Raw genomic sequence first — 27571 nt, forward strand, 5'->3', positions numbered from 1 at the left:
ACTCAGGGCTTGATCTCACAACCCTGAGATCATAACCTGAGCCGAAATGAAGATGCTTTTTTTCTATTATTTTTTTCAACTTTTTTTTTTTTATAAATTTATTTTTTATTGGTGTTAAATTTGTCAATATACAGAAAAACACCCAGTGCTCATCCCGTCTAAGTCAATCGAAATGAAGATACTTAATCAACTAAGGCACCTGGCGCCCCCCCCGCAACTCAGAATGTTTTTAAATGCATGAAATAAAATGCACAGGTTTACAAGGAAACAATTATCTAAATTGTGATCTAGTAATCTCTGTGCTTTGCCATGAACAAATAAAATAGCAAGATCTAGTGATGGGCCATATTAATATTGTAATTTTGAAGTAGTAATGAGCATAAGCAAGATAATCAGGATATGTACAAATGTGGGGTAGTTGGGTGGCTCGGTTGGTTAAGCATCCAACTCTTGATTCTGGCTCACATCATCATCTCGGGATCCTGGGATCAAGCCCTGCCTTGGGCTCCCCACTCCGGGAGTCTCCTTCTCTCTCTCTTTCCCTCTAGCCCTCCCCACACTGGTGCACTCAACTCGTGCTTGTGCGCTTGCTCGCTCTCAAATACATACATAAATATTAAAAAAAAAAAAAGATATGTACAAATGTGATGAGAAAGTATTTGTTGGTGACAAAGCCTTAGAACCTCAAATGACTGTGACTGTTGTGTGCATTCATAATTATAGGAAATGCTAAATTTTAGTTAGGGGTTAGTGAAAATAATAATGATGATCTCCCCCAAACAAGTTTCCAGACTATCTGAATTTCATCCAAGACATCTGTGGACCCAAATGAAGGCCCCTGCTTGCTTTATAATTCTGTGGGAGTGTGGGCAAGAGATGTCTGTGGAAGTCTTGTGCTTCCTGAGGTAAAGCTCATCCTCTGCTCTGCTCTCTGAGAGCTTCGGGGAACTGAACAGGGATTCTTCCCGGTTGGTGTAGCCTTCATCTGTCCCTCTGCAGTGGTATTTACCTATGGATTATAATTAAAGTTTTAATAATCAAAAAGGAAGACTTTGTTGGATACTGAGTTTATATGTAGTGTTCCTGCAAATTACTGAGCTTTCCAATATAGTTTTAATTGTTGACAAAACTTTGAAGAGGCAAGTACCCAAAACCTAGGTTTTAACATGTTATTTTAGCTTAAGAACTAAAACTACATTGTCAGAAGATCTTTACATGCAGAGTAGAATATACTCTCTGGTATTTCTCGTAGCTTTGTTGGGTTGTGGTTATAAAACATTTGGCTAAAAGTTAAAAACCCACAGATAGGGCTGACTATATTGTGCAGTGTTTGCTCCTGTACAATGGAACGACAGCCTTCATGTGATCAACTTTTTTGTCATGGATCCCTTTCAGGTCACAGCAGTTGCACAACAGAATCAAGGAGAGGTCCCTGAGCCTCAGGACATGAAAGTAGCAGAGGTTCTCTTTGATGCCGCGGATGCGAATGCTATTGAGGAGGTCAACCTTGCCTATGAGAATGTCAAGGAAGTGGACGGGCTAGATGTCTCCAAGGAAGGCACGGAAGCTTGGGAGGCCGCCATGAAGAGATATGATGAGCGAATCGACAGGGTGGAGACCCGCATCACTGCTCGCCTTAGGGATCAGCTTGGCACAGCCAAGAACGCTAACGAGATGTTCAGGATTTTCTCCAGGTTCAATGCACTATTTGTCCGGCCTCACATCCGTGGGGCCATCCGCGAGTACCAGACCCAGCTAATTCAGCGTGTGAAAGATGACATCGAGTCTCTCCATGACAAGTTCAAGGTCCAGTACCCACAGAGTCAGGCGTGTAAGATGAGCCATGTGCGTGACCTGCCCCCAGTGTCAGGCTCCATCATCTGGGCGAAGCAGATCGACCGCCAGCTGAGTGCCTACATGAAGCGTGTAGAGGATGTGCTGGGGAAGGGCTGGGAGAACCATGTGGAGGGCCAGAAGCTGAAGCAGGACGGGGACAGCTTCCGCATGAAGCTCAACACTCAGGAGATATTCGATGACTGGGCACGGAAGGTGCAGCAGCGCAACCTTGGTGTCTCGGGGCGCATCTTCACCATTGAAAGCACTCGAGTCCGGGGGCGCACTGGAAACGTCCTGAAGCTTAAAGTTAACTTCCTTCCCGAGATCATCACACTTTCCAAAGAAGTTCGAAACCTCAAGTGGCTTGGTTTCCGAGTCCCGCTGGCGATTGTGAACAAGGCTCACCAAGCAAACCAGCTGTACCCATTTGCCATCTCGCTGATTGAGAGTGTGCGCACCTATGAGCGCACATGTGAGAAGGTCGAGGAGCGGAACACCATTTCCCTTTTGGTGGCGGGCTTGAAAAAGGAAGTGCAGGCTCTGATCGCAGAGGGCATTGCACTGGTGTGGGAATCCTACAAGCTCGACCCATACGTGCAGCGCTTGGCGGAGACCGTCTTCAACTTCCAAGAAAAGGTGTGTTCTGATTTACTCCCTGCATCCTCTAGGGTCCTGGGAATGAACTGAAGGTAGTAATAGCTCACTCAGCACGGTAGTTCTCCCAGGAGGCGTTCCTGACCGATACCGCATTGGGCCGTGTGAGCTGAAGGGGAGGAGCAGCTCTTTTACTCTCTGGCTGGGCTGTTTGACTGTGGTGGGCTCTGGGAAGATTGTTAAATAACAGCCTGAGTTCAAAAACCAATGGAGAGGTGATGGACACAGGAGTCTGACTGAGTGAGACAAGAGCTTTATTACTGACACAGATGCTCGGACAGTGGGCTCTAGATCTATGGCCACGGCCCTTGCTTTCGGCCCATCCCAGACCCAGACTTCCTTCCCAGACCCCGGCACAGCTGGACAGCTGTTAGCCTCCTGGCGCCCAGCCTGCTGCTGTGAGCACAGCCATTTCCTGGTCCCAGACTTCTCAGTCAGAGGTCACCCTTCCCGTGAGCAGGGGAGGAGTGGGGAGAGGCTGATGCTTTCCATACATTTCCCTTCCCTCTGTGAAAAGCACAGGAGTGGGATAAGTGTTCTCACACCAACATGCGGGATTAGGTCCTCCTGGAAGAAGGCATTAAACATACGTTAATCAAGAAGACATACATAAATGGAGTGAATGGTGTTTTGAATATTAAATACACCTTCCTTTAGGTGGATGATCTGTTAATTATTGAAGAAAAAATAGACCTGGAGGTCCGTTCCCTGGAGACTTGCATGTATGATCACAAGACCTTCTCCGAGATCTTGAATAGAGTCCAGAAAGCCGTGGACGACTTAAATCTGCACTCCTATTCCAACCTGCCCATCTGGGTCAACAAGCTTGACATGGAGGTGAGGGATGGGTTGTTACACTGTTTTTCAGTTTTCCATTGTTGACATAAGGGTGGACTCTGTTTTATAAGCTTATTAGTTCGTCACTGAAAAACATTTTTTTTTTAAGGGTTTTTCTTTTTTTTTTTTTTTAATAATTTTTATTTATTTATGTATGATAGTCACAGAGAGAGAGAGAGGCAGAGACACAGGCAGAGGGAGAAGCAGGCTCCATGCACCGGGAGCCCGACGGGATTCGATCCCGGGTCTCCAGGATCGCGCCCTGGGCCAAAGGCAGGCGCTAAACCACTGCGCCACCCAGGGATCCCTGAAAAGCATTTTCCAGTGGAAATTATCAGCAATAGTCCCATTTCCCCTCGAGATATCCCATTTAGCTCACGGTGGAGTTGAGCTACATGGTACTGGCAATGCTCCTGTCCATTCCAAGTTGCAGGTAGTGAGGTGAGGGAAATCTCTATATTATCTGAATATCTGCCAGCCTCCTACCTCCCTGCTCACCTAGTAACAGGTTGTCCTCCCTGGCCTTTCCCTCCAGGCATCCTTCTCTGAATGATGCCCCCTCTCAACCACCCAATTTAAAAAGAAATGCCCAGGAGTGCCTGGCTGACTCAGTCGGTAGAGCATGGGACGCTTGACCTTCCAGATCATGAGTTGAAGCTCCTTGTTGGGCCTAAAACTTAATTAAAAAAACAAACTTATTTTTTTGAAGATTTATTTATCTGAGTGGGGGGAGAGTGCAGCACGCACACACAGAGGGAGAGGGAGAAGCAGACTCCCTGCTGAGCAGAGAGCCTGACATGGTTCTCGATCCCAGGACCATGACCTGAGCTGAAGGCAGATGTTTAACCAACTGAACCACCCAGGTGCCCCACCTCCAAAAAAAAAATCATTTTTAATTAAAAAAAAAAAAAAAAGAGAAAGAAAGAAATAACAAATGCCCAGCAACCAAATACCTCTTACTCCTGGTGTAGAGGATCAGGCTCACCCCTATAGAGGTGTACAGGTAGGGAGAAGTGTGTCTATGCACCTGTGCGTGTATTTGAAATAAACTTAGCACCCCATGGTGGCTTTCTCATTGACAGATGTCAGCATCATGGAGAGCCCTGGAAAGTAGGATATTTCATGGCAGTGGACAGGTGGTGGATGGGCAACTCCAAAGTGTATTAGAGAGAAAGGAAGAGAAAGCTTGTAACCACAAAGATGCAGAGTATCCACACATAGGACACTACCAAGGAAAGTTAACAAACCCCACTCTTCCAAATTTCCTGAAAGTCTCAGATTTTATCACAGCTGCCATTCCACCATTCCTAGGATGGCTGTGTGACCCAAGACAGACTTTGCATGAGGACATACACGTGTCCTGTTCAGAGGGCATTCACTTGTCTCATTACAATCAGAGAGAAGACTTTGTTCCTTACTTGTTAAAAGAAAACCGTTACCTGTATGTGCTGACAGGTGTTAACTAGCCTTACCTGGTGGTGGTTTTGCAGTATATACAAATATGGAATTATTATGTTATCTATCTAAAGCTAATATGTTTTATGTCAATTTCTATCTCAATTTTACCAAAAAAAAAATGGTTTATTTTCCAAATTATAGATTGCTAGTTTTATCTCTGAGGCTCCTAGGAAAATGTTTTTGTTTTATAAATTTTCTAGTATGTTGAGCAGTGAGACCATGACTGCATCTGCATTCATCTCCTTGTCCCTTACAAGTTGGAGGGTTGGTGACTAGGTTAGCCTCCAGATGGAGGTCAGATTGTCTGGGACTGAGAGAGGGACAGAATGAGATGGGGAACCAGGGTAAGATGAAGGGTGTGGTAGCAACTGTCATCCTTGACCCGAAGCATTGGTGTTCTATCTGACTTGCTTGCTGAGCTAACTTGGAAGGAACACTCTTCTTTGATCCTGCATTCTCTGTAGATTGAAAGAATATTGGGCGTTCGCCTACAAGCTGGCCTGAGAGCTTGGACCCAGGTGCTTCTTGGACAAGCTGAAGATAAAGCAGAAGTTGACATGGATACAGATGCACCTCAAGTTAGTCACAAGCCTGGTGGAGAGCCAAAGATTAAAGTGAGTATTTCCCATAGCATCCAGTTTGCTAGTAGATCAAACAAAAGATTCTCCCTTTGAAAAGTACTGATGAAAGAGCCACTTTACAGGGAAAAAGCCTGACAGACACCACCTCACCTAGGTGACCCAAGTCAGCATCAGCACTGCTATCTTGTACTCATTGTTTAGCCTGCAATGTGTGTGATGTGCTGGCAGGGCCATTCCCCACCCCCTCCCACCCCCGTCCTTGTCCTCACATCTCCCAGACTCATTCTAATCATGACAAAAGATCAGATGTCCCCTTCAGAACACCTGACCAGTACTCTTCCAGAGTGTCAAGGTTATTTGAGAAAGACAAGGAAAAACTGAGAAAAATGTCAGAGGTTGGAAGGAATCAAGGAGATGTGAAAACTGTGCTGTGGGGTCCTAGGAAATGTGACTGAAGTCAGTATTTTATATTATATGGTTTGTTGCATTTGTGTTAAATTTACCAATAAAAATGTTTTACAAAACAGAAACCTCAAAGAACTGAAGGTAAAAACATTGATGTGGGGGAAACAATCGGCTATTCTTTTTCTCCCCAGATGTTACCTTCTCGTTTTTTTTCTTTTAATGCTTGAAAAATGTTTTCGTTTTTGAATATTACATATATTTATCCCCAGAGCATTCTCTTTAAAATACAGAGGTGCAGAAAAGCAAATGGGTATATCTAAGTAAAGCAACTACTCATGGTGATAGAGTTGGAATTCTTGCTTAGCTTAAACCAGGCACTGGGAGGTGGCACAGCCTCACCTTGACATGTAAACCTACATCCATGCTGGCATGTGTCTGACGGCTAATGCCAGCCTCGTCACTGCATCAGTGGCACAGGGTTCTTGGGTCCCAAGGTCATTGTGTACAGAGATCACCATGCACATTAAATCAGATGGTGCTCCATTGAGCACCTACTGTGTGTTCACCTACACATGGGAAACCAGGAGGAACCTAATCAGTGCCTGGCCTCTGATTTATAACCCTTTGGGGAGGGCCACGGACCATATACATGAAATATAGAAGACCACGTTCTCTTAATAAAGTAACAGACTCATGGTTCAGACTCAAGAGGGTTAATAAAATTTAGGGGGAGAAAGTGTTATGCATCAAAACCATTATTTTTAGTTTGGAAAAAGCTTTTATATCAAGAACATTTCTTTGAAATAATTCTAATGCTTCGTATGACAAAAAAAAAAAAAAAAAAGCTGTAATTTGTATACTTTTTACCCAGTTTCAGACTTAAGCATTCATAGCACCTAACTTTACTTGAGATGATTACTGAGCAGTCATATACACATATGTTCAGTACCATTTTATTGAAAAATGGCTTCTGTAGGCATTCACCAATTTATTAGTACCTTGGAATCACACTTAGGTATTAGATTTTTAACCGAGAAATGATCATGCTTCTCATGAATGATTCAGACATCACAAATTGATAAAAGCCATTTTATCAAAAGCCATTATTTTAATAAATGGCTAATAAAAGCCATTTATTATACTTCAAAAATGAAGTTTATTACTTCATTGCTGAGTAAGAAATGAAATTTTTCTTTTACAGAATGTTGTTCATGAGCTGAGAATAACCAATCAGGTCATCTATTTGAATCCACCAATTGAAGAGTGCAGGTACAAGCTGTATCAGGAAATGTTTGCCTGGAAGATGGTTGTGCTGTCTCTTCCCAGGATCCAAAGTCAGAGGTACCAGGTGAGCCTTCCAGAGACTTACACTGTGGGCCTTCTGACCAGCCTCCCAGGGCTCTGTGGCACCTCTATCACGTCTCTTTAAATTTTGCTCTTGATATGTCTTCTCAGACTCCAGACTTGTGGCTCAGCATTCTAAGGGAAAGCTAGAGGAAGCCTTGTGTGATCTGACAGTTTTCCTGTGGCTACCTTTCCAAATACTTGCCTCTGTAGTTCTGATCTCAGTAGGCTCTTAGAAATTCCCTCCGTGGGGGATCCCTGGATAGCTCAGCGGTTTGGCGCCTGCCTTTGGCCCAGGGTGCGATCCCGGAGTCCCGGGATCGAGTCCCACGTCAGGCTCCTGGCATGGAGCCTGCTTCTCCCTCTGCCTGTATCTCTGCCTCTCTCTCTCTCTCTCTCTCTCTATGTGTATCGTGAATAAATAAATAAAATCTTTAAAAAAAAAAAAAAAAGAAAGAAAAAAGAAATTCCCTCCGTGAACTTCTTTGGGAATCTTAATTCCTATACTATCTCTGCCTCTCTCTCTCTCTATGTCTATCGTGAATAAATAAATAAAATCTTTAAAAAAAAAAAAAAAGGAAGAAAAGAAAGAAAAGAAAAGAAGAAAAAGAAAGAAAGAAAGAAAAAAAGAAAGAAAAGAAAGAAATTCCCTCCATGAACTTCTTTGGGAATCTTTTTTTTTTTTTTTTTTTAATTTTTATTTATTTATGATAGTCACACAGAGAGAGAGAGAGAGAGGCAGAGACATAGGCAGAGGGAGAAGCAGGCTCCATGCACCGGTAGCCCGATGTGGGATTCGATCCCGGGTCTCCAGGATCGCGCCCTGGGCCAAAGGCAGGCGCCAAACCACTGCGCCACCCAGGGATCCCCTTCTTTGGGAATCTTAATTCCTATTCCTCCCCACTCCCACTTTATTATAGAGATTTACATATATATATAAATCTAAGAATCTCACGAGCTCACACCAACTTGCTTTGTTTATTATCATGTGGCCATTTTAAATTTCAATTCCCTTCCCTTCCCCCACCAGATTATTTTAAAACAAGTCCCAGATACAGTTTTAATAACCTGCTCTGGAGCAAAAGGAAAACCCGAAAAACTGTTTAGTCCCTGGCCTCTAAGCAATATTACTTCACATCAGCAGATCTCCACAACCTCTGTTTTGACCAGCTCTTGTAGAAAGTCTTAGCTTTGAACATATGCACCATAGGCTCAGCCCTCAGATTTTTTTGCAGTAGCAACCACCTGTAGACTCACAATCTTGGCAGTGATTAGCCCAAAACTTGACAGTGTCTAGCTAATCAGAGCCGAGCTGTGGATACTGATTCCTTCTGCTCAGGGAGTCTGTGCAGACTGCAGGATATTTCTTATGTTCTGTTTTTAACCTGCCATGTTTCTGTTTGTATTGCTGTCCTGTTTGTCTCCACATCTGATGGAACTGAAGCCAGTCTCTCTTCTGCTGGGTCCCCTGTCCTTGCTCTGAGGCTTAGCACTCTTCCCTCTGCTGAATTTCCTGTCAGCAAATAAGCCTGACCCCTGTCATCCTCTAGCTCTGGCTCCCCTTGGTAAAAACACAAAGGACTTGTCTATACACCTGCTCCAGGTCCCTACCTCTCAGGTGTCAGGGTCACCGGCCTTTACCTGTCGCAGTCTTCCCAGCCCTTGAGAAGTGTCAGTAGCAGGATATGACAGGTGTGCACCCCCTCCTGCTGTTCTGCTGGGCTGTCCTGATTGTCCCCCCACCTCTCTGGCCAGTGTCCCCTTCTGGCTCCTCTCTGGCTCTCCCTCCTCTGGCCTCTACCTGTTCTGTGTGCTCCTCCTCCCAGTACTCTGTCCCACTCAGTCCGTTCTTTTAAGACTGACCCTATGGGATGACTCTGTGTTCCCACCTTCATCTCAGCCTTTATCTGGACTCCAAGAGCCTTGCTCCAGCTGGCTCCTGGGCATTTCCACAAGGCTGATGAGCACATCAAACTGAACATGTCTCTGACCTCCTCCCTCAGATTTGCTCCCACCTTTCCCTTTCCTTTCCCTACCTTTCCCCACCCTCAACCCACTCAGGCCTAACTCGAGGGGTCACCCTGGCCTCCCAGTGTCTATGTCTTCAAAATTCACCCTGATATTTTTTTGCCCACATCTCCTGATACTACCAGTCTAAGGTATCATCATCCCTCACTTGGATTCCTACAGTTCCTCTGGGTGGGTTTTTGTGTCTGCTTTTGCTCCCCTAAAATCTATTTTCAGCACAACAGCAGTCTTAGATTTCATGTTGGTCTTGACACTGCTCTTCCCAGAATCCACCAATGGCTTTCCGTGCCACTCCTCATGAAAGCCCACGTCCCATGGCAGAGTGCTGGGCCCCACGGAATATGCTGCTTGTTGCCTCTCTGACTGGAGTACCTGCCTCCTGCTTACTGACTCTGCTCCTACCACACTGGCAATCTTGTTCTCCTTAGACATGTCAGACAGGCTCTTGCCCCTGGGCCTTTGCACTTGTTGATCTCTCTGCATTGAACTTCTCGTAGTAAAATCATTGACACAGCTCACTCCTTCCCTCTCCTGATCCTGCTCAGTGTGGCCTTCCCTGACCTCCCCTACCTCATACTCCTGGCCCTCCTCTTTCCTGCTTTGTCTCCACAGTGCTTTTCACCCGCTGCCATTCTGTAGTTTGCTTTTCTCTGTCTCTCCTCCCACAGAATGTAGGCCCGTGTGAGCACAGATCTTTGTCAGGATGTTTCCTGTGCCTACAACAGTGCCTGGCATGTGGGCAACACTCAGACCATTGAAATGATTACTGGGTCATCACTTCCATTGTCCTAGCCGGTGTAATTATGTGGTCATGGTAATCTTGGTTCTTTAGAGACCACCTTTGTGCTTTGCTCCCAGAGAGGCTCAGGTCTCCAACAGCTCTGCTCCAAGGGCTCAGAGGGTTCTGTAACTGTTCTTGCCTAGTGATGCCCCATTTTCTAGCTTGTAGTTTATCTGATGTTCCCTTTGTTGGTTGAGTGAAGTTTGAGTAGACTTCTGATTTCTTGTGGCTGGGGTAAGTGGATGTTATCCCTCAGATGCTATTTCTATAGCGAGTTCTTCCTTCAGTTCATCGGAATTCAGTGAAAGGTGGCTCTGAGGTGAACATTTCTGTACACACCACCTGTGTTCCTTCTGGCTCTGCTTGCTCAGGTGGGCGTGCATTACGAGCTGACGGAGGAAGAGAAATTCTACCGGAACGCTTTAACGCGGATGCCTGATGGCCCTGCTGCCCTGGAGGAGTCCTACTCTGCAGTTATGGGCATCGTGACTGAGGTCGAGCAGTACGTCAAGGTGAGAAGCTCCCTGTCTCCATCATTATGCTAGAAACTCTGTCTTAGATATGGTGAGTATGAGGTCTAATGAACGTGATATGTCTATAATACGACACGCTAGATAACTTTTGCTTATTGTAAAGCAAACTGTGCACAGTAGAACAAATCTAGTGGGACATGAACTCTCATTTCAGAGGGCAGTAAATTTTATCTTTCAGTATGAAAATTCTGAGAATGTGAAGTGATTTTTCTAACAATGTCGAAAGAAAGTGAGTCTTATTAATGAAGTATGAATATTCTACAGGGTGAAAAGCCCAGCTGTGCTCTTTGACTGTGCTCTTCGCCTGCAGGTCTGGCTTCAGTATCAGTGCCTGTGGGACATGCAGGCTGAAAACATCTACAACAGACTTGGGGAGGATCTCAACAAATGGCAGGCTCTCCTGGTTCAGATAAGGAAGGCCAGAGGCACTTTTGACAATGCAGAAACCAAGAAGGAGTTTGGGCCGGTAGTTATAGATTACGGCAAGGTGCGCTCTGCTGTCTCGTTGAAAGGGGCCATGGTTGCCAGCTCTAGGGGACATCCGTGGGTGATGAGGGTGCAGGAAGGAACTAATGATTGCGTCGTGGGCTCTTCACCTGCAGGTTCAATCTAAGGTCAACCTGAAGTACGACTCTTGGCACAAGGAGGTTCTCAGCAAATTCGGGCAGATGCTCGGATCGAACATGACGGAATTCCATTCCCAGATCTCAAAGGTGAGGAGCCAAGGTCCCGGCAGCGTCACGAGGCTACTGGTAAACCACGGCTCTGTGTTAAAATTCTGCGTTCTCTCTGAACAGTCGCGCCAGGAGCTGGAGCAGCACTCAGTGGACACGGCCAGCACCTCCGACGCCGTGACCTTCATCACTTACGTACAGTCTTTAAAACGAAAGATAAAACAGTTTGAAAAACAAGTTGAGGTGAGCTCCGTGCATAGTTAAAATTCTCCTCATCGGTTGTGGTGGCACTTAGAGTTAAAGGACACATGGCCCCCTACTGTCACTCTTGTATCCACCTGGTGTGCAGGGTAAAGCACAGATCCTGGCATCCTGGGGGTCTGCATTTTAATCAGCTCTGCAGGTGATTCTGAAGTGTGTGGAGCTTTGAGAACCACTGTGTTTTGCTTTTTAAATCTTTTACTTTAGGTGTTGATCGTTGAGTCCTCACACATGCATTTGTTTTTCTGATTTGGAAGTTGGGGGTGAAGCACCGCCAGCAGCATGCTTTCAGTCCTCTCCAGGCTGCTTGGGCGCAGCCACCTCAACAGGCTTGGGGTGGAAGGGAGTGAATGTACTGATATGTGTTCGACAGCCACAGAGTCTTCCCTTTACATGGGGACCTGACGATAATTTCTATTGTTAAAGGAAAAAACTCTATTTCTTAACTCTCAAAGCTCTACCGCAATGGTCAGCGCTTGCTGGAAAAGCAGAGGTTCCAGTTCCCGCCCTCCTGGCTCTACATCGACAACATAGAGGGCGAGTGGGGGGCCTTCAATGACATCATGCGGCGGAAGGACTCTGCCATCCAGCAGCAGGTGGCAAACCTGCAGATGAAGATTGTGCAGGAGGACCGGGCCGTGGAGAGCCGCACCACAGACCTGCTGGCAGACTGGGAGAAAACCAAGCCTGTCACGGTGAGCCCTGCGCACCACCCCAGCAGCCTCTCCTAAACCCATAGCGTGATCTGATGTCCTTTCTCCCACACTTCAGAAGGCATTGCTCTGGCTTAGCTTTCCAATGACGAGGACTTTTCTTTTTCATAATTAAAACAACACTTAGATGTCGTAGATTTGAAAAGTGAAAGCCAATTTAGACCTCTTTTACCCTGAACCCCTCATGATAATCATTTAAGTCGAGAGGTGGTTTTAAAAATTAAAGTTTTTCCTGTTCTTACGTATCCTGTTACATAGACATACTCAGGAATTAGAATTTAATCTCTCACGAACACAGGCCGAGCCTTATGTTGCCACTGCCTAGCTCTGTGCTGTGGGAGGCAGGTTCTGCTGTCATTGTCACTGTAGTTACTTCTGTACACAGGACCTACCACCATCCATCCTCTTGGTTCATTCAGGTGTTTATTGAGCACCGACTATGTTCTGGGCGGTGAACAGGAGCCCCTACCCCATGGAGGTAGGGAGAGGGAGAGACAGGTAAAAAACAACCAAGGAAAATATGTATTTGAGTCAGGTAGTGATTGGTGCTTTGGTAAAGGGCGAGGGCTGGGTAGAAGAGAGTGAGGTCTGGGGTAATGCTGGGGTGCTGCTTTGTAGGGAGGGTGGTATCTGAGTGGAGACCAGAGGGAGGAAGGAGAGCTGGTAAGTCACACATATAGTGGGGAGGGGGTTCAGGCAGAGGTGACAGTGTGTTCAAGGCTCAAGTAAATACAGAACAGCGTACCCCGTTTCCTGAGGCAGAATTCAGTCTGATTTGTTTAGGCATACAGACATAGACAGGAAAGAAAAGGGGAAAGATGGTTATACTTCAGATGTTAATCTCGTTTTCTAGTTTGGGGTGTAGGTGTTCCACAGCAGGCCCGGTGGCGGATCTAGCCTTCTACCTACCCCAAAGAGCTCTGTCCTGCCTCAGCCCTGTCTGTACTGTTGGACCCAAAGGTCCTAATTTGTGTTTAATTTTGGTTCGAGGGCCCCTGTTTTAAGATCTTTCACAAATGCCAGTACTTATGCAGAATATTCTCTCCAGCAGGGAAGGGAGTAATGATCAATAGGCAAGATTCTGATCACCAAAACTTGAGCATTTTTTATTGCCATTTTTTGCTAGTATTGTGTTATAGTTTAAATTTTCAGTGATATTTTATATAGTCATTTTCAAGTTATTAGAATGAAGAGTAAGCAAATAGTAGTTTAATGCTCCTCTGGAACCCATTTCACTGAGGACTACTACTTGATTTCTCATCGTTCTCTTGGTAACTGACATAATAGCTGTGTGCTTTAAGGGGGGTATGGCTGGCAGCCCCCAAGAGCCATGTCCCCTTCACTCGGGAGTGTCCTTGTCTAAGCCCTAGTCTGTCCTGATTCTTCTCTTTCTGTCTCCCAAGGCACTTAGTGAGACAGTGGCTAAATGGAGAGGTGTCTGTCCTCCCTCCCTCACTCCCTCCCTCCTTCCTTCCGACCTACCCACCCACCCACCTACCCACCTGACATGGGACTTGAACTCACAACCCCAAGATCAAGAGTTGCATGCTTTTCTGACTGAGCCAACCAGGTGCCCTGGTGCTCCATCTTTCTTATTCATACTTTATTTATGTCAAATACAGAAGTAAAAGTTCCTTTCAGTAATGTACAGAAATCATAAGTGTATGTCTTGCTGAAGACTTACTTGTTAGAAACATATTTAAGAAATCACAAATTTGCAGATTTTCAGTGGGCTCTCCCCACCATTTCAGAGCTAAAGCATGTATCTGTCCTGGGACCTAGCACTGCAATTCTGCACTTTGACTGCTTTCAGGGCAATCTTCGCCCAGAGGAGGCACTTCAGGCTCTAACCATATATGAAGGAAAGTTTGGCAGGCTGAAGGATGACCGGGAGAAGTGTGCAAAGGCCAAGGAGGCACTAGAATTGACAGATACAGGACTTCTCAGCGGCAGTGAAGAGCGTGTCCAGGTATGAACTGCAGGAGCAGGGAGGTAGGGGTGTGGTCCTCGTCCTGGCTCTTCCCTTGACCAGGTCCATCTTAAGGGCCTTGCCAGACCTGCAGTGGCTTCTGTGTCCAGAGGCTCACTGCTCCACTGTCATAATCACAGGTGGCCTTAGAAGAACTGCAGGATCTCAAAGGTGTTTGGTCAGAACTGTCCAAGGTCTGGGAGCAGATTGATCAGATGAAGGAGCAGCCATGGGTTTCCGTCCAGCCTCGAAAGGTATGCCTAGTTAAAGTAGATGTTGTGTATAACATCATATGTTGAGAGTTGTAGATTTCACTTAAAAGCTTTGCAGTCTACTGTGAGTTCACAAAATGTCACAGGATGGTAATTTGCAGTATTCATCTGGACTGATAGAAAATTTGCTTTAAAACCATTTTTGAGGGGTGCATGGGTGGCCCAGTTGGTTAAGTGTCTACCTTAGTTCAGGTCATGATCCCAGGGTCCTGGGATGAGCCCCACCTTGGGCTCCCCACGGGGAGCCAACAGGAATTCTGCTTCTCTCTCTACCTCTGTTGCTCCCCTGCTTGTGCTCTCGTGCTCTCTCTCAAATAAATGGATAAATCTTAAAAAGAGAGAGAGAAAAACAGAAGGGAAAGATCGAGAAGGGGAGAAGGAGAGAAGCAAACTCCCCACTGAACATGGAGCTTGACATGGGGTTTGATCTCATGACCCTAAAATCATGACCTGAGCCAAACTCAAGAGTTGGACACTTAACCGATTGCTCCACCCAGGCACGCCTTAAAACCATCTTTTTTTTTTTATCTTTTTTTTTTTTTTTTTTAAGATATGTCACCACTTAAAGGAAATGTTGGTGGACTAAATATCATCTTATATTTCTTTCAACAGCTTCGACAAAATTTGGATGGCCTCTTGAACCAACTGAAAAACTTCCCTGCTCGATTACGGCAGTACGCATCCTATGAGTTTGTCCAGAGGCTTCTGAAAGGTTACCTGAAGGTAAGTCAGTGCTGGAGTCCTGGGTGTCCATTAGGAACACAGCTGCACAGGTAATTCTGCTTACTTTCTCCACAGATAAACATGCTGGTGATTGAGCTGAAATCTGAAGCACTTAAAGATCGCCATTGGAAGCAGTTGATGAAAAGGCTTCATGTTAATTGGGTTGTTTCGGAGCTCACCCTTGGCCAAATTTGGGATGTTGACTTGCAGAAAAATGAAGCTATTGTCAAGGATGTGCTGCTTGTGGCACAAGGGGAGATGGCTTTGGAAGAATTTTTGAAGCAGGTGAGTAATTGACTGATAGCCGTTTTTATGTCACGTTTCTGGCTGTGCCATAGGTTGGAGCTGAGTAGAAACAGCTGTATCTGTAGTCCATTTGTCCTCATAACACTTGGTCGCTTATACAGCTGGTGAATGCCCACATATTGATACTGTTCCTCTTTTTGGTTTTAATTCAGATAAGAGAGGTATGGAATACTTACGAGTTAGACTTGGTTAACTACCAGAACAAGTGTCGCTTGATCCGAGGCTGGGATGACCTCTTCAACAAGGTCAAAGAGCACATCAACAGCGTCTCAGCCATGAAGCTATCTCCGTATTACAAGGTACCGTGGGGAAGCCTCCCTTATCGAGCATTCTCTTGTACTCTCTCTGTTATACCTTTAAACCTGTTTTTAAAGTGTGAGTCAAATAAATTGACATAACTTGCATATATATATATATATATATATATATATATATATATATTTTTTTTTTTTTTTTTTTTTAGTAAGTTTTGGCATATCTGTGAATGAAAAGTTTAGCAGCTGGGCTCTGCTTTCCATTTATGCACTAGGTTTTCGAAGAAGATGCCCTAAGCTGGGAAGACAAGCTGAATCGGATCATGGCTCTCTTTGACGTGTGGATTGATGTGCAGCGACGGTGGGTCTACCTGGAAGGCATCTTCACGGGCAGTGCAGATATCAAGCACCTGTTGCCAGTGGAAACCCAGCGGTTCCAGAGGTATGGCGTGGAGCCAGGGAGCAAAAGAGCTGAGTCGTAGATGTGGCTGGTAACTGTTTTTCACTGAAAAGCTAATGACGGTTTCAATTTGATTTGTAGTATCAGCACAGAGTTTTTGGCTCTGATGAAAAAAGTATCCAAGTCTCCCCTTGTTATGGATGTTCTGAACATCCAGGGGGTACAGAGGTCTCTGGAGAGATTGGCAGACCTGCTAGGAAAGATCCAGAAGGCATTGGGAGAATACCTAGAAAGAGAGCGATCATCTTTCCCCAGGTAAGATAAGTTCAATTTCAAGAGCCGTCTGCTCTCTCTTCTGGTTCTGTGTGTTGGTCACTTTGATATCAAGAGTTTTGTTATTGGTAATCCATTTAATGACTATTACTCCCTTTTTGTGTGTTTATTCCTAATTATAAAGGATTTTCTTCCTTGTATTTGTTTATTAAGCTCCACTGGAACTATTATCCACCCTTCCATGCAATTTATAACTCCTAAAAATTTAGCTCTGATTATTTTCCAAGTGGCATTTCTTCCTTTCTGAACAGTTTGCTTACTGTAAATCACATAAGCTTTTAAAAAGTAAGTCCATGAAATAAGATGAATGACATGAAATCCGTAGACTTCATTTTTGGTATCTTGTTAAGTAAATATGGATCTTCTGCTGAGGATCAAATTTCTTCAGTGGGAGAAATTTGGATGTGATCTTCGTTCAGACTGGAGATGGTCCACTGCCCTCCAAATCCAGTTTCCCTTCCCACGATTTGAAGTTATGCTTTGATTGACCTTGTTTATTATGTATAAGACTTTAGCAACTTGGATGCTATTTTAATTTTAGGTTCTATTTTGTGGGTGATGAAGATTTGCTTGAAATCATTGGAAACAGTAAGAATGTAGCTAAGTTACAGAAACATTTCAAGAAAATGTTTGCTGGGGTTTCAAGCATCATCCTAAATGAGGATAACTCTGTCGTCTTGGGTATTTCATCCCGTGAAGGAGAGGAGGTAGTTGAATTATGATTATAACTATGAATGCTTCTTTCCTGTCCTTGCAGATCTTCATTCTTAAATTATGTTTATTTCAGGTTATGTTTAAAACTCCCGTGTCAATTACTGAACATCCCAAAATCAACGAGTGGCTCACACTAGTAGAAAAGGAAATGAGAGTTACTCTGGCTAAACTTCTTGCTGAATCTGTTACAGAAGTTGAGATTTTTGGTAAAGCAACTTCAATCGATCCAAACACGTATATCACATGGATTGATAAGTACCAGGTAACGCATAGCAGAAGTGGTCAGCATAAAGGTGAATGCACTGGCTGGTGTCTAAACTGATCTTTTGGTCCTGTGTCTTGTGTCATACAGGCTCAGCTTGTAGTTTTGTCAGCCCAGATTGCCTGGTCTGAAAACGTGGAGACTGCTCTGAGCAGCATCGGGGGAAGTGGGGATGCGGCACCCCTGCACTCTGTGCTGAGCAATGTGGAAGTCACCCTCAACGTGTTGGCTGACTCAGTCCTCATGGAGCAGCCGCCACTCCGAAGGCGGAAGCTGGAGCACTTGGTTAGTCCTGTGTCTGTCTCATTCCTCACTGGTTAGGGTCTCGTGCCTTCAGCTCAAGCAGCTACGGGAAACAATGCTTATGAAATTCTCTGATTGGTGTTAGGGAGAAAAGGAGGTGGCATGCTAATGAACTCTGGGTGGGGGTATTGGCTCTCTGTTCCTATTGACAGGTGATCATGCTGGAGCAGGAAATTTCATATACACATCCCGGTAAACAGGAAGTGATGAGCTTTGATCAGAGTTTTCCGCTCTTGCTCCTCATCTCTTCTCAAAGCAGCGCCAAGGGGGTGGTACCGGGAGGCCTGGCTGTGCTAGCAATGGTGCTGTGCCCAGCCTACAGGGGCCAGTGAGGTCGGAGACTCATGTCCTGCTAGTTGCAGAGTTTTCACTTAAAGTAGTTTTGTTGGTTGTTTGGTCCTGCTGCAGCTCTTGATTCTATGTAATTTCATTGTATGAATAACAGTTATATTGTTTTTAAAAGTGAATTTCCATTTTGGAATGTTTACTGAAAGCCACTATAACTGAATCTTGCATCTCAGATTAAAAGTCTATTCAGAAAAAAAACAAAAAAAATTTAAAAAAAAATTTTTTTAAAAATAAATAAATAAAAGTCTATTCAATGACGCATCCTCAAGAAATGCACTGTACTCCAGTTTATGATGAATTCTTAAAGTGACCCTTTGTTCAGATTACAGAGCTGGTTCACCAGAGGGATGTGACTCGATCCTTGATCAAAAGCAAAATTGACAACGCCAAATCTTTCGAATGGCTCAGCCAGATGCGCTTTTACTTTGACCCTAAGCAAACTGATGTGCTACAGCAGTTGTCGATCCAAATGGCAAATGCCAAATTTAACTATGGCTTTGAGTACCTGGGTGTCCAGGACAAGCTGGTGCAGACTCCCCTCACCGACCGCTGCTACTTGACCATGACTCAAGCCTTGGAGGCCAGGCTGGGCGGGTCCCCATTCGGTAAGTCACTCCACAGACCTGGACAGATAGAGTCAGGGGGCAAATATAACTTGAAAAGATTAAACTAATGGTTTTAAGCATATTTTTTAATTACACAGCTAGTACATTCTAGAATCTTAGATTTGTTTGCAGTTATTACATATCCTTTGATTCTGTAAATGAATTGTGTAAAGCTGAAGATGAGTCCCCGTGGTCTCAAGTACTCAGTCACATTTCTTTAAATGACAGGACCAGCCGGGACTGGGAAGACAGAGTCTGTCAAAGCTCTTGGCCATCAGCTTGGACGCTTTGTTTTAGTCTTCAACTGTGATGAAACCTTCGATTTCCAGGTGAGCAGCTTTGTGAGTCCACCTAAAATCTAATGGGCTGAGAGGCCCGCTGGGGTGCGCCATGCCTGGACCCCTCTCCAGGCTGCGGACCTCACAGCTCAGCATGGCTCATTTGCCCTTCTGAGTCCTGGGGATGGTGTTATTTTGAGTCAGTTGTCTAGCCTATGTGCTTCGGTACTGACTTGAGCTGTGCGTTTCTGGAAGAAATGGCTAGTGCTTGTGTCTGGGAATAAACAACTATTATGGACAAGATTTTTTTTTTTAGTCAACAGAAGGTGATAGAATAAAAATAACAGCTCTATCATTAGGATTTTATTAGCCCAGGAGGAGAGGTGCGATGTACCACGTGTGCATGTTTCATGTTGTCAATGAAGTACCTGCTCTCGTGGGAGCCTGTTGTCCCTTCCGTAGCCACATGGGCTGGGCAGTGGATAGAGGGCTCAGACCGGCATGGGGGCCATGGAATCAGCTGGAGGCACATGGTTTTAGCTCTTTTCTTTGCTCCGGTTTCAGGCGATGGGACGGATCTTTGTTGGGCTCTGCCAGGTGGGTGCCTGGGGCTGCTTTGACGAGTTCAACCGCCTGGAGGAACGGATGCTGTCAGCTGTGTCACAGCAGGTGCAGTGTATTCAGGAAGCACTGAGAGAGCACTCCAACCCCAACTGTGATAAGAGTGAGACTTCCTTTTTCTTTGCAAGTTACTTAGCAACTGCAGAGGGAAAGTGTGGGCCAGGGTCCATCTTGCCACTTTATATTATAATTTAACTTCGCTTCCAGGACTCACTGCTGCAGACAGGGTGGTGAGATTCCGGATGATACTGTGTAGGCAGTCTAATTGCTCAGAGACCAGAACAGCCCAAACCCTGGCTGTCCTTCCTCTGGTGGACAAGAGTCCCTATGCTCCCTCCCATAGCATCTATCCACATCGAGTATTGGGCCCATGTGGGGCCTCCCTTCCCCCTCCCCCCTCTGCATGCCACAGAGCCAGCTTTCTGGGCTGCCTGTTGGCAGAGTGTTCTTCCTGGGAGCTTTGGGAACGTGCCCTGTGTCACTATAGGAGAACCTGCTCTGAGAGGCTCCGGGGGCGGCTTCCTCTGTCTCATTCTGTACAAAGCCAGGCGTGCCTGGTAGGGGCAGCGTGGGTGCTAGAGGAAGTAATGGCACCGGTGGTGGACGGTTTACATGCACAGTTAACTTTTAGTGTTGCTTTCATTCTGCAATAATAGGAACTTGTCTTTACCAGAGGACTTGGAGACCTCCTTAGTGAAACTAAAGGAGTGTCAGAGAAAGCAGTATCTATATGCTCTGTCCTCTGTGATGGAGTAATGGAGGTTGGGTGTGGGTACTGATGGTGGATCCCCGGAAAAGACAGTCCTCATGATCTGAGCCAGTCAATAGTGTCACATTGATTTCTATTTCTGCAACTACTGTTGGGCTACATTTCTATCCTTATGTTAACTTCATGGCACACGATAATATGCAAGCAAAGTAAGTACTTCCTGCCCCTGGTGACTTTGTTCTACATTCATGTAGCTTTCATGTAGGTGAGGTGTGCAAAGCTGGGTCTGCCCAGGTGGGGTGATGTGCTGGTAGGAGGGCCAGAGAGCAACTCCTCTGCAGTCCTGGGCTTTGGGCTTTAGAGGCCAGCAGGGAAATGGGTTATTTTTTTTGTCTGTGATTTTAGGGAGAATTTAGCGTGGTTTTTGAACATCACAAATTTTAACACTGTTCTCTGATTTTCATTCAGCCTCTGCCCCCATTACTTGTGAGCTGCTCAACAAGCAAGTGAAAGTGAGCCCAGACATGGCCATCTTCATCACCATGAACCCTGGCTATGCAGGCAGGTCCAACCTTCCCGACAACCTGAAGAAGCTGTTCCGGAGCTTGGCCATGACCAAGCCTGACCGGCAGCTCATCGCCCAAGTCATGCTGTATTCGCAGGGCTTCCGCACTGCTGAGGTCCTCGCCAACAAAATCGTCCCTTTCTTCAAGTGAGTGCCCCAGAGTCATCCCCAACCGTGTATCTAAGGCATGTGAGTTATGCCCCTTAGGGTTCATCTCTAATCACAAGCACATCTTTCCAACTGTCCATGTCTGATTTCTTGACTCTGGCTGCTTAGAGTGTACTGTCCTAAGGCAGACCTTTTCTCTTTCAGACTGTGTGATGAGCAGCTCTCATCTCAAAGCCATTATGACTTTGGTCTTCGAGCTTTGAAGAGTGTGCTGGTAAGTGCAGGAAATGTGAAGAGAGAGAGAATTCAGAAGATAAAGAGGGAGAAAGAAGAACGAGGGGAAGCAGTTGATGAAGGAGAAATTGCAGAAAATCTACCTGAACAAGAGGTTTGTATACATGTTCTTGTAATCACTCACACCTTAAACACTAATTTTTGTTAAAAGATTAATTTCTTTTAGAAAGAGAGGGTGGGGGACGCCTGGGTGGCTCAGTAGTTGAGCATCTGCCTTTGGCTCATGTCATGATCCCGGAGTTCCGACATTGAGTCCCACCTGGGGCTCCCTGCATGTAGCCTGCTTCTCCCTCTGCCTATCTCTGCCCCTCACTCTCTCTCTCTCTCTCGCTCTCTTTCTCTCTTTCTGTGGCTCTCGTGAATAAATAAATAAAACCTTTTAAAAAAAAGAAAGAGAGTGGGTGTAAGCAGGGGGAGGGGCAAAACGAGAGGAGCAGAGAAGCAGACTGCCCGCTGAGCGTAGAGTCTGACCTGGGGCTCAACCCGAGGGTCCCAAGATCATGACCTGAGTGAAAACCAAGAGTCAGAGGCTTAACTGACGAGCCACCCAGGCACCTATAAACACTAATATTTAAATTGGCTCTTTCAACATCTAAGCCATGACTTGAGAGTTCCCTTTGCGATTCACATATCCTGGGATGGATGGATAGAAGATGCTGTATTTGCACAGTGAGCTGAATCACTAACAGCCATATCTTACGTACCTTCTGGGAATACAGCAGTGTCTGTGCAAGCCTTGCTCCCCACCTCTCAGAGCTCGGTCCTTTTCTTGCTGTTAGATTCTGATCCAGAGCGTCTGTGAGACCATGGTGCCCAAGCTAGTGGCAGAAGACATCCCACTGCTCTTCAGCCTCTTATCAGATGTGTTCCCCGGGGTCCAATACCACCGGGGCGAAATGACTGCGCTCCGAGAAGAGCTGAAGAAGGTGTGCCAGGAAATGTACCTGACATATGGAGATGGAGAAGAAGTTGGCGGCATGTGGGTTGAGAAGGTAACTGGGGTTGACCCTGCTAGCTGCAGGAAAGGAGCCACTTTTGAGAGAACTAGGACCACGAGGGCCAGAGAGGCACAGCATCTGCTTTACAAAGATTTGACCCAAGGCTTTTTTCTTACACGTAGTAGACATGACCGTTTATCCAAAAATTTCACTCATGATATAGCTCATTTTCTGAAAATGCTGACAGAAGCATGATTATAACGGAAAGTATACCAATAGTTCTAAGACTTTCCAACATCTTAGGTTAACAACATAAATCTGCTAATCAGTACACGCTTTATATTTTGTATTGGCTTCGCTGCTTCTCTTCTTCTACAAGACTAGGAACCATACTGTCACATGGCTGCATGTTGAGCCTAAGTGGTACTGTACCGGCTCTCACAGATGACTCCTCCATTGGGTCTCCACCCTCTTTAAAGAGGATCTTACGGCCCTCTTTTGAAGCAGCTTGGTAGTCATCCCCTTTTCCACTGGCTCCCAGCCTTCCTGGCTTAACAAAGAACTCCCCATGGTTTAGTTAAAACTCTTCTTGAAATATTATTTATAGATGTGGCCCATGTAATATTAAAAGTTCCAGAGTAGTACTTACTTGCCTTTGGGAATTCATAGCACATGTCTTGCATCTGCTGCCATGAGGAGGGGCTGGAGAAACTTCTCATTCTTTCTCTGGATTGATTCTGATGTGGTTTGATTGGCCTGGCAGGTCCTCCAGCTCTATCAGATCACCCAGATCAACCATGGCCTGATGATGGTGGGGCCCTCAGGAAGTGGGAAGAGCATGGCTTGGCGTGTGCTCCTAAAGGCTTTGGAGAGGCTGGAGGGTGTGGAGGGTGTGGCCCATATCATTGACCCCAAGGCCATCAGCAAAGACCACCTTTATGGAACCCTGGACCCCAACACCAGGGAATGGACGGATGGACTGTTCACACATGTCCTGCGAAAGTGAGTTCACCTTGATTCCAGCAAGTGCTCTGTCCTTAAATTAATGGCACGTGTTATTTTTCTAACCAAAACTGAATGAATTAAAATGTCAGTGCAGAAGCTGTGTAGGGTGAGGATTTCTAACCTCAAAATCTTAAGTTGGTCAATAGCTGTTTCAAAACCTTTCCAAACCAGGATCATAGACAATGTGAGGGGTGAACTACAGAAGCGCCAATGGATTGTCTTTGATGGTGACGTGGACCCCGAGTGGGTGGAGAACTTGAACTCAGTGCTGGATGACAACAAGCTTCTGACTCTGCCAAATGGCGAGCGCCTCAGCCTTCCACCCAATGTAAGTGGCCTTCCTTGGGGTGTCAAGCCAGATATCCCACGTGCTAACAGAGTATTGCTCTGGAGATGAGGCTCCAGGTTCTGTAGTAGCAGGCAACTGTGTAAATAGTTTTCAGAGATACCTAAGTCTCTATGTATTAGATCTTTCCATTCCCGTGGCTAGTGAGAAATAGTTCCATAGGACTTACTGTTAACTTTGCACTGTTTGGTGAATGTTAAGCATACTCCATAATTCCCAAGTAACATTCCTAACGGAAAGTTACAGGTTTTTATTAGGATTTCTGAAGTTATCGTACATCTGGAAAGTGGCAAAATGAGCATTTGGTCTAGGTCCTGGACACACCACCAGATAGATAAGGAAACATAGTGGGGCTTGGCAAGGAGTTGCATTTTATTAAAGGCCTAACAGGAAAACAACAGACAAAACGTTTACTGTCCTGAGGTGTACACTCTGATAATGGAAGACAGAAAAATAGGGGAAACAGTGTGAAGTGGTAAGGAGAAAACAAGCTGAAAGGAAGTGGTAGCTGTCGGCAAGATCTGGAGGATGCACTGTCAGGATGCATGACATTATGGCATAATTGAGAACCATCTGTGGAGATCGAGGCAGGTGAGGAAGCCAGTCTCATGGGCCTCCAGGTGTTCCAGTTCCAGGTGAAGGGTAGGCAGTAGGGTGTTTGGTCAGAGGTGTGTAGAACGAAGGGGGAAAAGGCGAGTGAGATCAGAGGAAAGGGGCCGGATCAGCTTGGGCCGGGAGACTGTGAGGCCTGGCACTTGTCTGTGGCGTGAGTCAGGAGCCGTGGGAGGGTCTGGATCAGATCCCTCTGGCGGTTGCGTGCAGAGTAGTTGAGGACAGGATGGATGGGAGCAAGGGGACCGTCTGAGAGCTGAGTGGTAACCTGGGCACAGCCATGGATGTGGGCCAGAGGAGTTGGCAGCATGGAAGCTGCTGAGTTGTGTAATTTAAAATTCATGCTGGTGGGACTCGCCAAGGGGCCAGATGTGGGCATGAGATGGAGGAATCATTTTGCCTGAGCAGTGGATGAACCTGAACTTTTGGGTCAGCAGCAGTGGTTATCATCACTTCAGAAACCAAGCCAGGGATGCCTGGTATCAGTCCGAAAATGTGTGCTTCGACTTGTGTCTTGATTTGACTTGTTGGGTCTTTTTATTACAGCTTGTTATCTGGTAGATCCTAACTATTATTGGAAACCGATAACTCGGGACGCCTGGGTGGCTCAGCAGTTGGGTGCCTGCCTTTGGCTCAGGGCGTGGTCCTGGAGTCCTGGGATCGAGTCCCGCATCGGGCTCCCTGCATGGAGCCTGCTTCTTCCTCTGCCTGTGTCTCTGCCTCTTTCTGTGTCTTGTGAATAAATAAATAAAATCTTAGAAAAAAAAAGAAAAGAAAAGAAAAAGAAAACTCTCCTGTGAAGCAGGTTAACATTGAGGTTAAGGCTGAAACCATCTGGTTTGAATCTCAGCCCCATTAACCAGCAGTAGGACCAAGGTTTGGTACCCAGTCCCATCTGTGAAACAGAGACACTGACATGCCTGCCTCAAGGAGTCGATGTGAAGGTTCGTGGGTTCAGGCAGGCAGTGTGGCAACCACACCCCGTCCAGGGCAAGGCTGTTGCACATCCACTGCTGGGAGCACTGCTCCAAGGGAGCAGTTTCTTCTGTCCACCAAGATCTTGTCTGGAGGGGCTAACCTGCTCTTCTCCCACCACACACATTTCCTACCCAGGTTCTTTTTTTTAGATTTAGAGAGTACACATGCATTCGGGTGTGCAAGCAGATGAGGGGCAGAGAGAGAGTGAATCTCAAGTGGATGACCAACTGACCAAGTCACTCAGGCGCCCCTCCTACCCAGATTCTTATGGAGAGTGGTTGGTGGTTGTTGTAGTGATGACAATTAAAGATATTTTTTACTTTTAAACAAGTGCAGAAAAGCTAAATTTAATTGCCCTTTTGATGTATATGTAGAAATATATATCTTAACATCTGAGTTTCTATCAAATCTGCATCAAATGTGCTCTGTATTTTCTTTTTAAGGTGCGAATAATGTTTGAAGTGCAGGACTTAAAATATGCCACCCTGGCTACGGTGTCACGCTGTGGTATGGTCTGGTTTAGTGAGGACGTGCTCAGCACAGACATGATCTTCAACAACTTCCTGGCCAGGCTGCGCAGCATCCCCCTGGACGAAGGGGAGGATGAGGCCCAGCGTCGGCGCAAGGGCAAAGAGGACGAGGGGGAGGAGGCTGCTTCCCCAATGCTGCAGGTATGAGGGCCATCACCACTCTGCCAAGTATGGCCACAAATCTGCATCTGAGAGGGCTAGGACTTCATGTGCAATGAGATCAGACATTCCACCCCTGGGGGTCTGGAAGCCAAGGGGGCCATGGTACTGCCCGGATGGTCACTGCTCATCTGTTGAAGCAAGGCGCTCACTAGAGAGTTGCATAATCAGTGCTGTCTTATACTAGCTCCTTAGGAGGCAGTCTCAGTGCCAAAGTGAGGACATGTTTGGGAAAATTTTTAAAATTCTCTTAGTTATCTGACTTTTCTCTGCAAATTGATGAAACACTGCCTTTCTCCACTTCAATGACGAAAAGCAATGTTCCTGGGAAATGTGATTTTTAAGAACCACCAGGGTATAGAAATAAGGATCAGTCACTGAAGCTTATCTGGTAAAAATTTTTTTGCAGGTCACTTGACCTTCTCCCCGGCTTATGTTAGAGTACGTGAAAGTTTCTGGGCTTTTTGAAATGATAAAGTATCATTTATTGGGCAGCCCCAGTGGCCCAGCCATTTAGTGCCACCTTCAGCCTGGGGTGTGATCCTGGAGACCCAGGATCGAGTCCCACGTCAGGCTCCCTGCATGGAATCTGCTTCTCTCTGCCTGTGTCTCTGCCTCTCTCTCTCTCTCTCTCTCTCTCTCTCGTCATGAATAAATAAAATTTAAAAAAATACTAAAGTATCATTTATTGCCTGTCGCAGATCCAGAGGGATGCAGCCACAATCATGCAGCCGTATTTCACCTCCAATGGCCTGGTCATCAAGGCCCTGGAACACGCCTTCAAGCTGGAGCACATCATGGACCTGACCCGCCTCCGCTGCCTGGGCTCGCTCTTCTCCATGCTGCACCAGGCCTGTCGGAATGTGGCGCAGTACAACGCCAACCACCCTGACTTCCCCATGCAGATTGAGCAGCTGGAGCGCTATATTCAGGTCAGGGAGCACCTGCATCGCGGGGAGCAGGGCTCAATGGGGGCCCTGCTTATGCGGCTCTGCATCTGTGAACCTCCCGAAACAATGAGCCTGCTTGGGTGTGTTCTCTTTCCTGGGCGCAGGGTCAGGCTTTTGTGTGTGTGTCTGTGATCCAAGAACCCTGGCAACGACTCTTCACAGTTAACGTGGCTATGAATGTGTTTATTGTTGAAACTTTTTATTCAAAAGTGGATTGTTTTCTCCTTCCATAGCGGTATCTGGTTTATGCCATACTGTGGTCCTTGTCTGGAGACAGTCGGCTGAAAATGAGAGCAGAGTTGGGTGAATACATCCGAAGGATCACCACAGTGCCGCTGCCTGCCGCACCCAATATACCCATTATCGATTATGAAGTAAGTGCGTGGAGGCAGGCCTTGTTCCCTTTGATCGTGCCACATTGCGTTAATGCATCCTCAGGCCACCTCACCCAGAGCTGGGCTTGCATAAAACAGCTGGGCTGTTTCATAAAAGGGTTCTGGTTTTTGTTTTATGTGGTGTAAAAGGAAAACAGATGAACGTGAAAGTTCTGATTTGTATGAAAGCAAGTCTCTGAGGAGGTGTGTGGGTCCCAGGGTGACCTGTGCCCTTTCTCTGGGTGTAGGTGTCCATCAGTGGAGAATGGTCACCATGGCAGGCCAAGGTGCCTCAGATCGAAGTGGAGACACACAAGGTGGCGGCCCCTGACGTCGTCGTGCCGACTCTGGACACTGTCCGCCACGAAGCCCTCTTGTACACCTGGCTGGCTGAGCACAAGCCACTGGTCTTATGTGGCCCCCCTGGGTCTGGCAAGACCATGACACTTTTCAGCGCCCTCCGAGCGTTGCCTGACATGGAGGTAAAGAGGCTGGGATGAGGGCAGCAGC

General features: G+C 46.1%; 1 protein-coding gene across 1 annotated transcript in view; it reads left to right on the top strand.

Annotated features, from left to right (window-relative positions):
• Window positions 1-27571, top strand: part of DYNC1H1 (dynein cytoplasmic 1 heavy chain 1) — a 67987-nt gene that overhangs the window by 14811 nt on the left and 25605 nt on the right. The window contains exons 8-38 of the mRNA XM_025443491.3: window positions 1396-2472; window positions 3148-3327; window positions 5250-5399; window positions 6973-7119; window positions 10296-10436; window positions 10768-10944; window positions 11060-11170; window positions 11255-11374; window positions 11848-12087; window positions 13919-14074; window positions 14215-14328; window positions 14959-15069; window positions 15145-15354; window positions 15528-15674; window positions 15905-16071; window positions 16171-16344; window positions 16904-17069; window positions 17150-17338; window positions 17429-17623; window positions 18312-18594; window positions 18823-18923; window positions 19437-19596; window positions 20671-20914; window positions 21080-21263; window positions 21949-22161; window positions 22871-23109; window positions 23284-23440; window positions 25492-25719; window positions 26439-26669; window positions 26921-27061; window positions 27310-27543. Coding sequence (XP_025299276.1) covers window positions 1396-2472; window positions 3148-3327; window positions 5250-5399; window positions 6973-7119; window positions 10296-10436; window positions 10768-10944; window positions 11060-11170; window positions 11255-11374; window positions 11848-12087; window positions 13919-14074; window positions 14215-14328; window positions 14959-15069; window positions 15145-15354; window positions 15528-15674; window positions 15905-16071; window positions 16171-16344; window positions 16904-17069; window positions 17150-17338; window positions 17429-17623; window positions 18312-18594; window positions 18823-18923; window positions 19437-19596; window positions 20671-20914; window positions 21080-21263; window positions 21949-22161; window positions 22871-23109; window positions 23284-23440; window positions 25492-25719; window positions 26439-26669; window positions 26921-27061; window positions 27310-27543 — 6387 coding nt within the window. The remainder of the gene's footprint in view (window positions 1-1395; window positions 2473-3147; window positions 3328-5249; window positions 5400-6972; window positions 7120-10295; window positions 10437-10767; window positions 10945-11059; window positions 11171-11254; window positions 11375-11847; window positions 12088-13918; window positions 14075-14214; window positions 14329-14958; window positions 15070-15144; window positions 15355-15527; window positions 15675-15904; window positions 16072-16170; window positions 16345-16903; window positions 17070-17149; window positions 17339-17428; window positions 17624-18311; window positions 18595-18822; window positions 18924-19436; window positions 19597-20670; window positions 20915-21079; window positions 21264-21948; window positions 22162-22870; window positions 23110-23283; window positions 23441-25491; window positions 25720-26438; window positions 26670-26920; window positions 27062-27309; window positions 27544-27571) is intronic.

This window comes from Canis lupus, chromosome 8 (genome assembly GCF_003254725.2).
Source record: "Canis lupus dingo isolate Sandy chromosome 8, ASM325472v2, whole genome shotgun sequence".
Classification (NCBI taxonomy): Eukaryota; Metazoa; Chordata; class Mammalia; order Carnivora; family Canidae; genus Canis; species Canis lupus.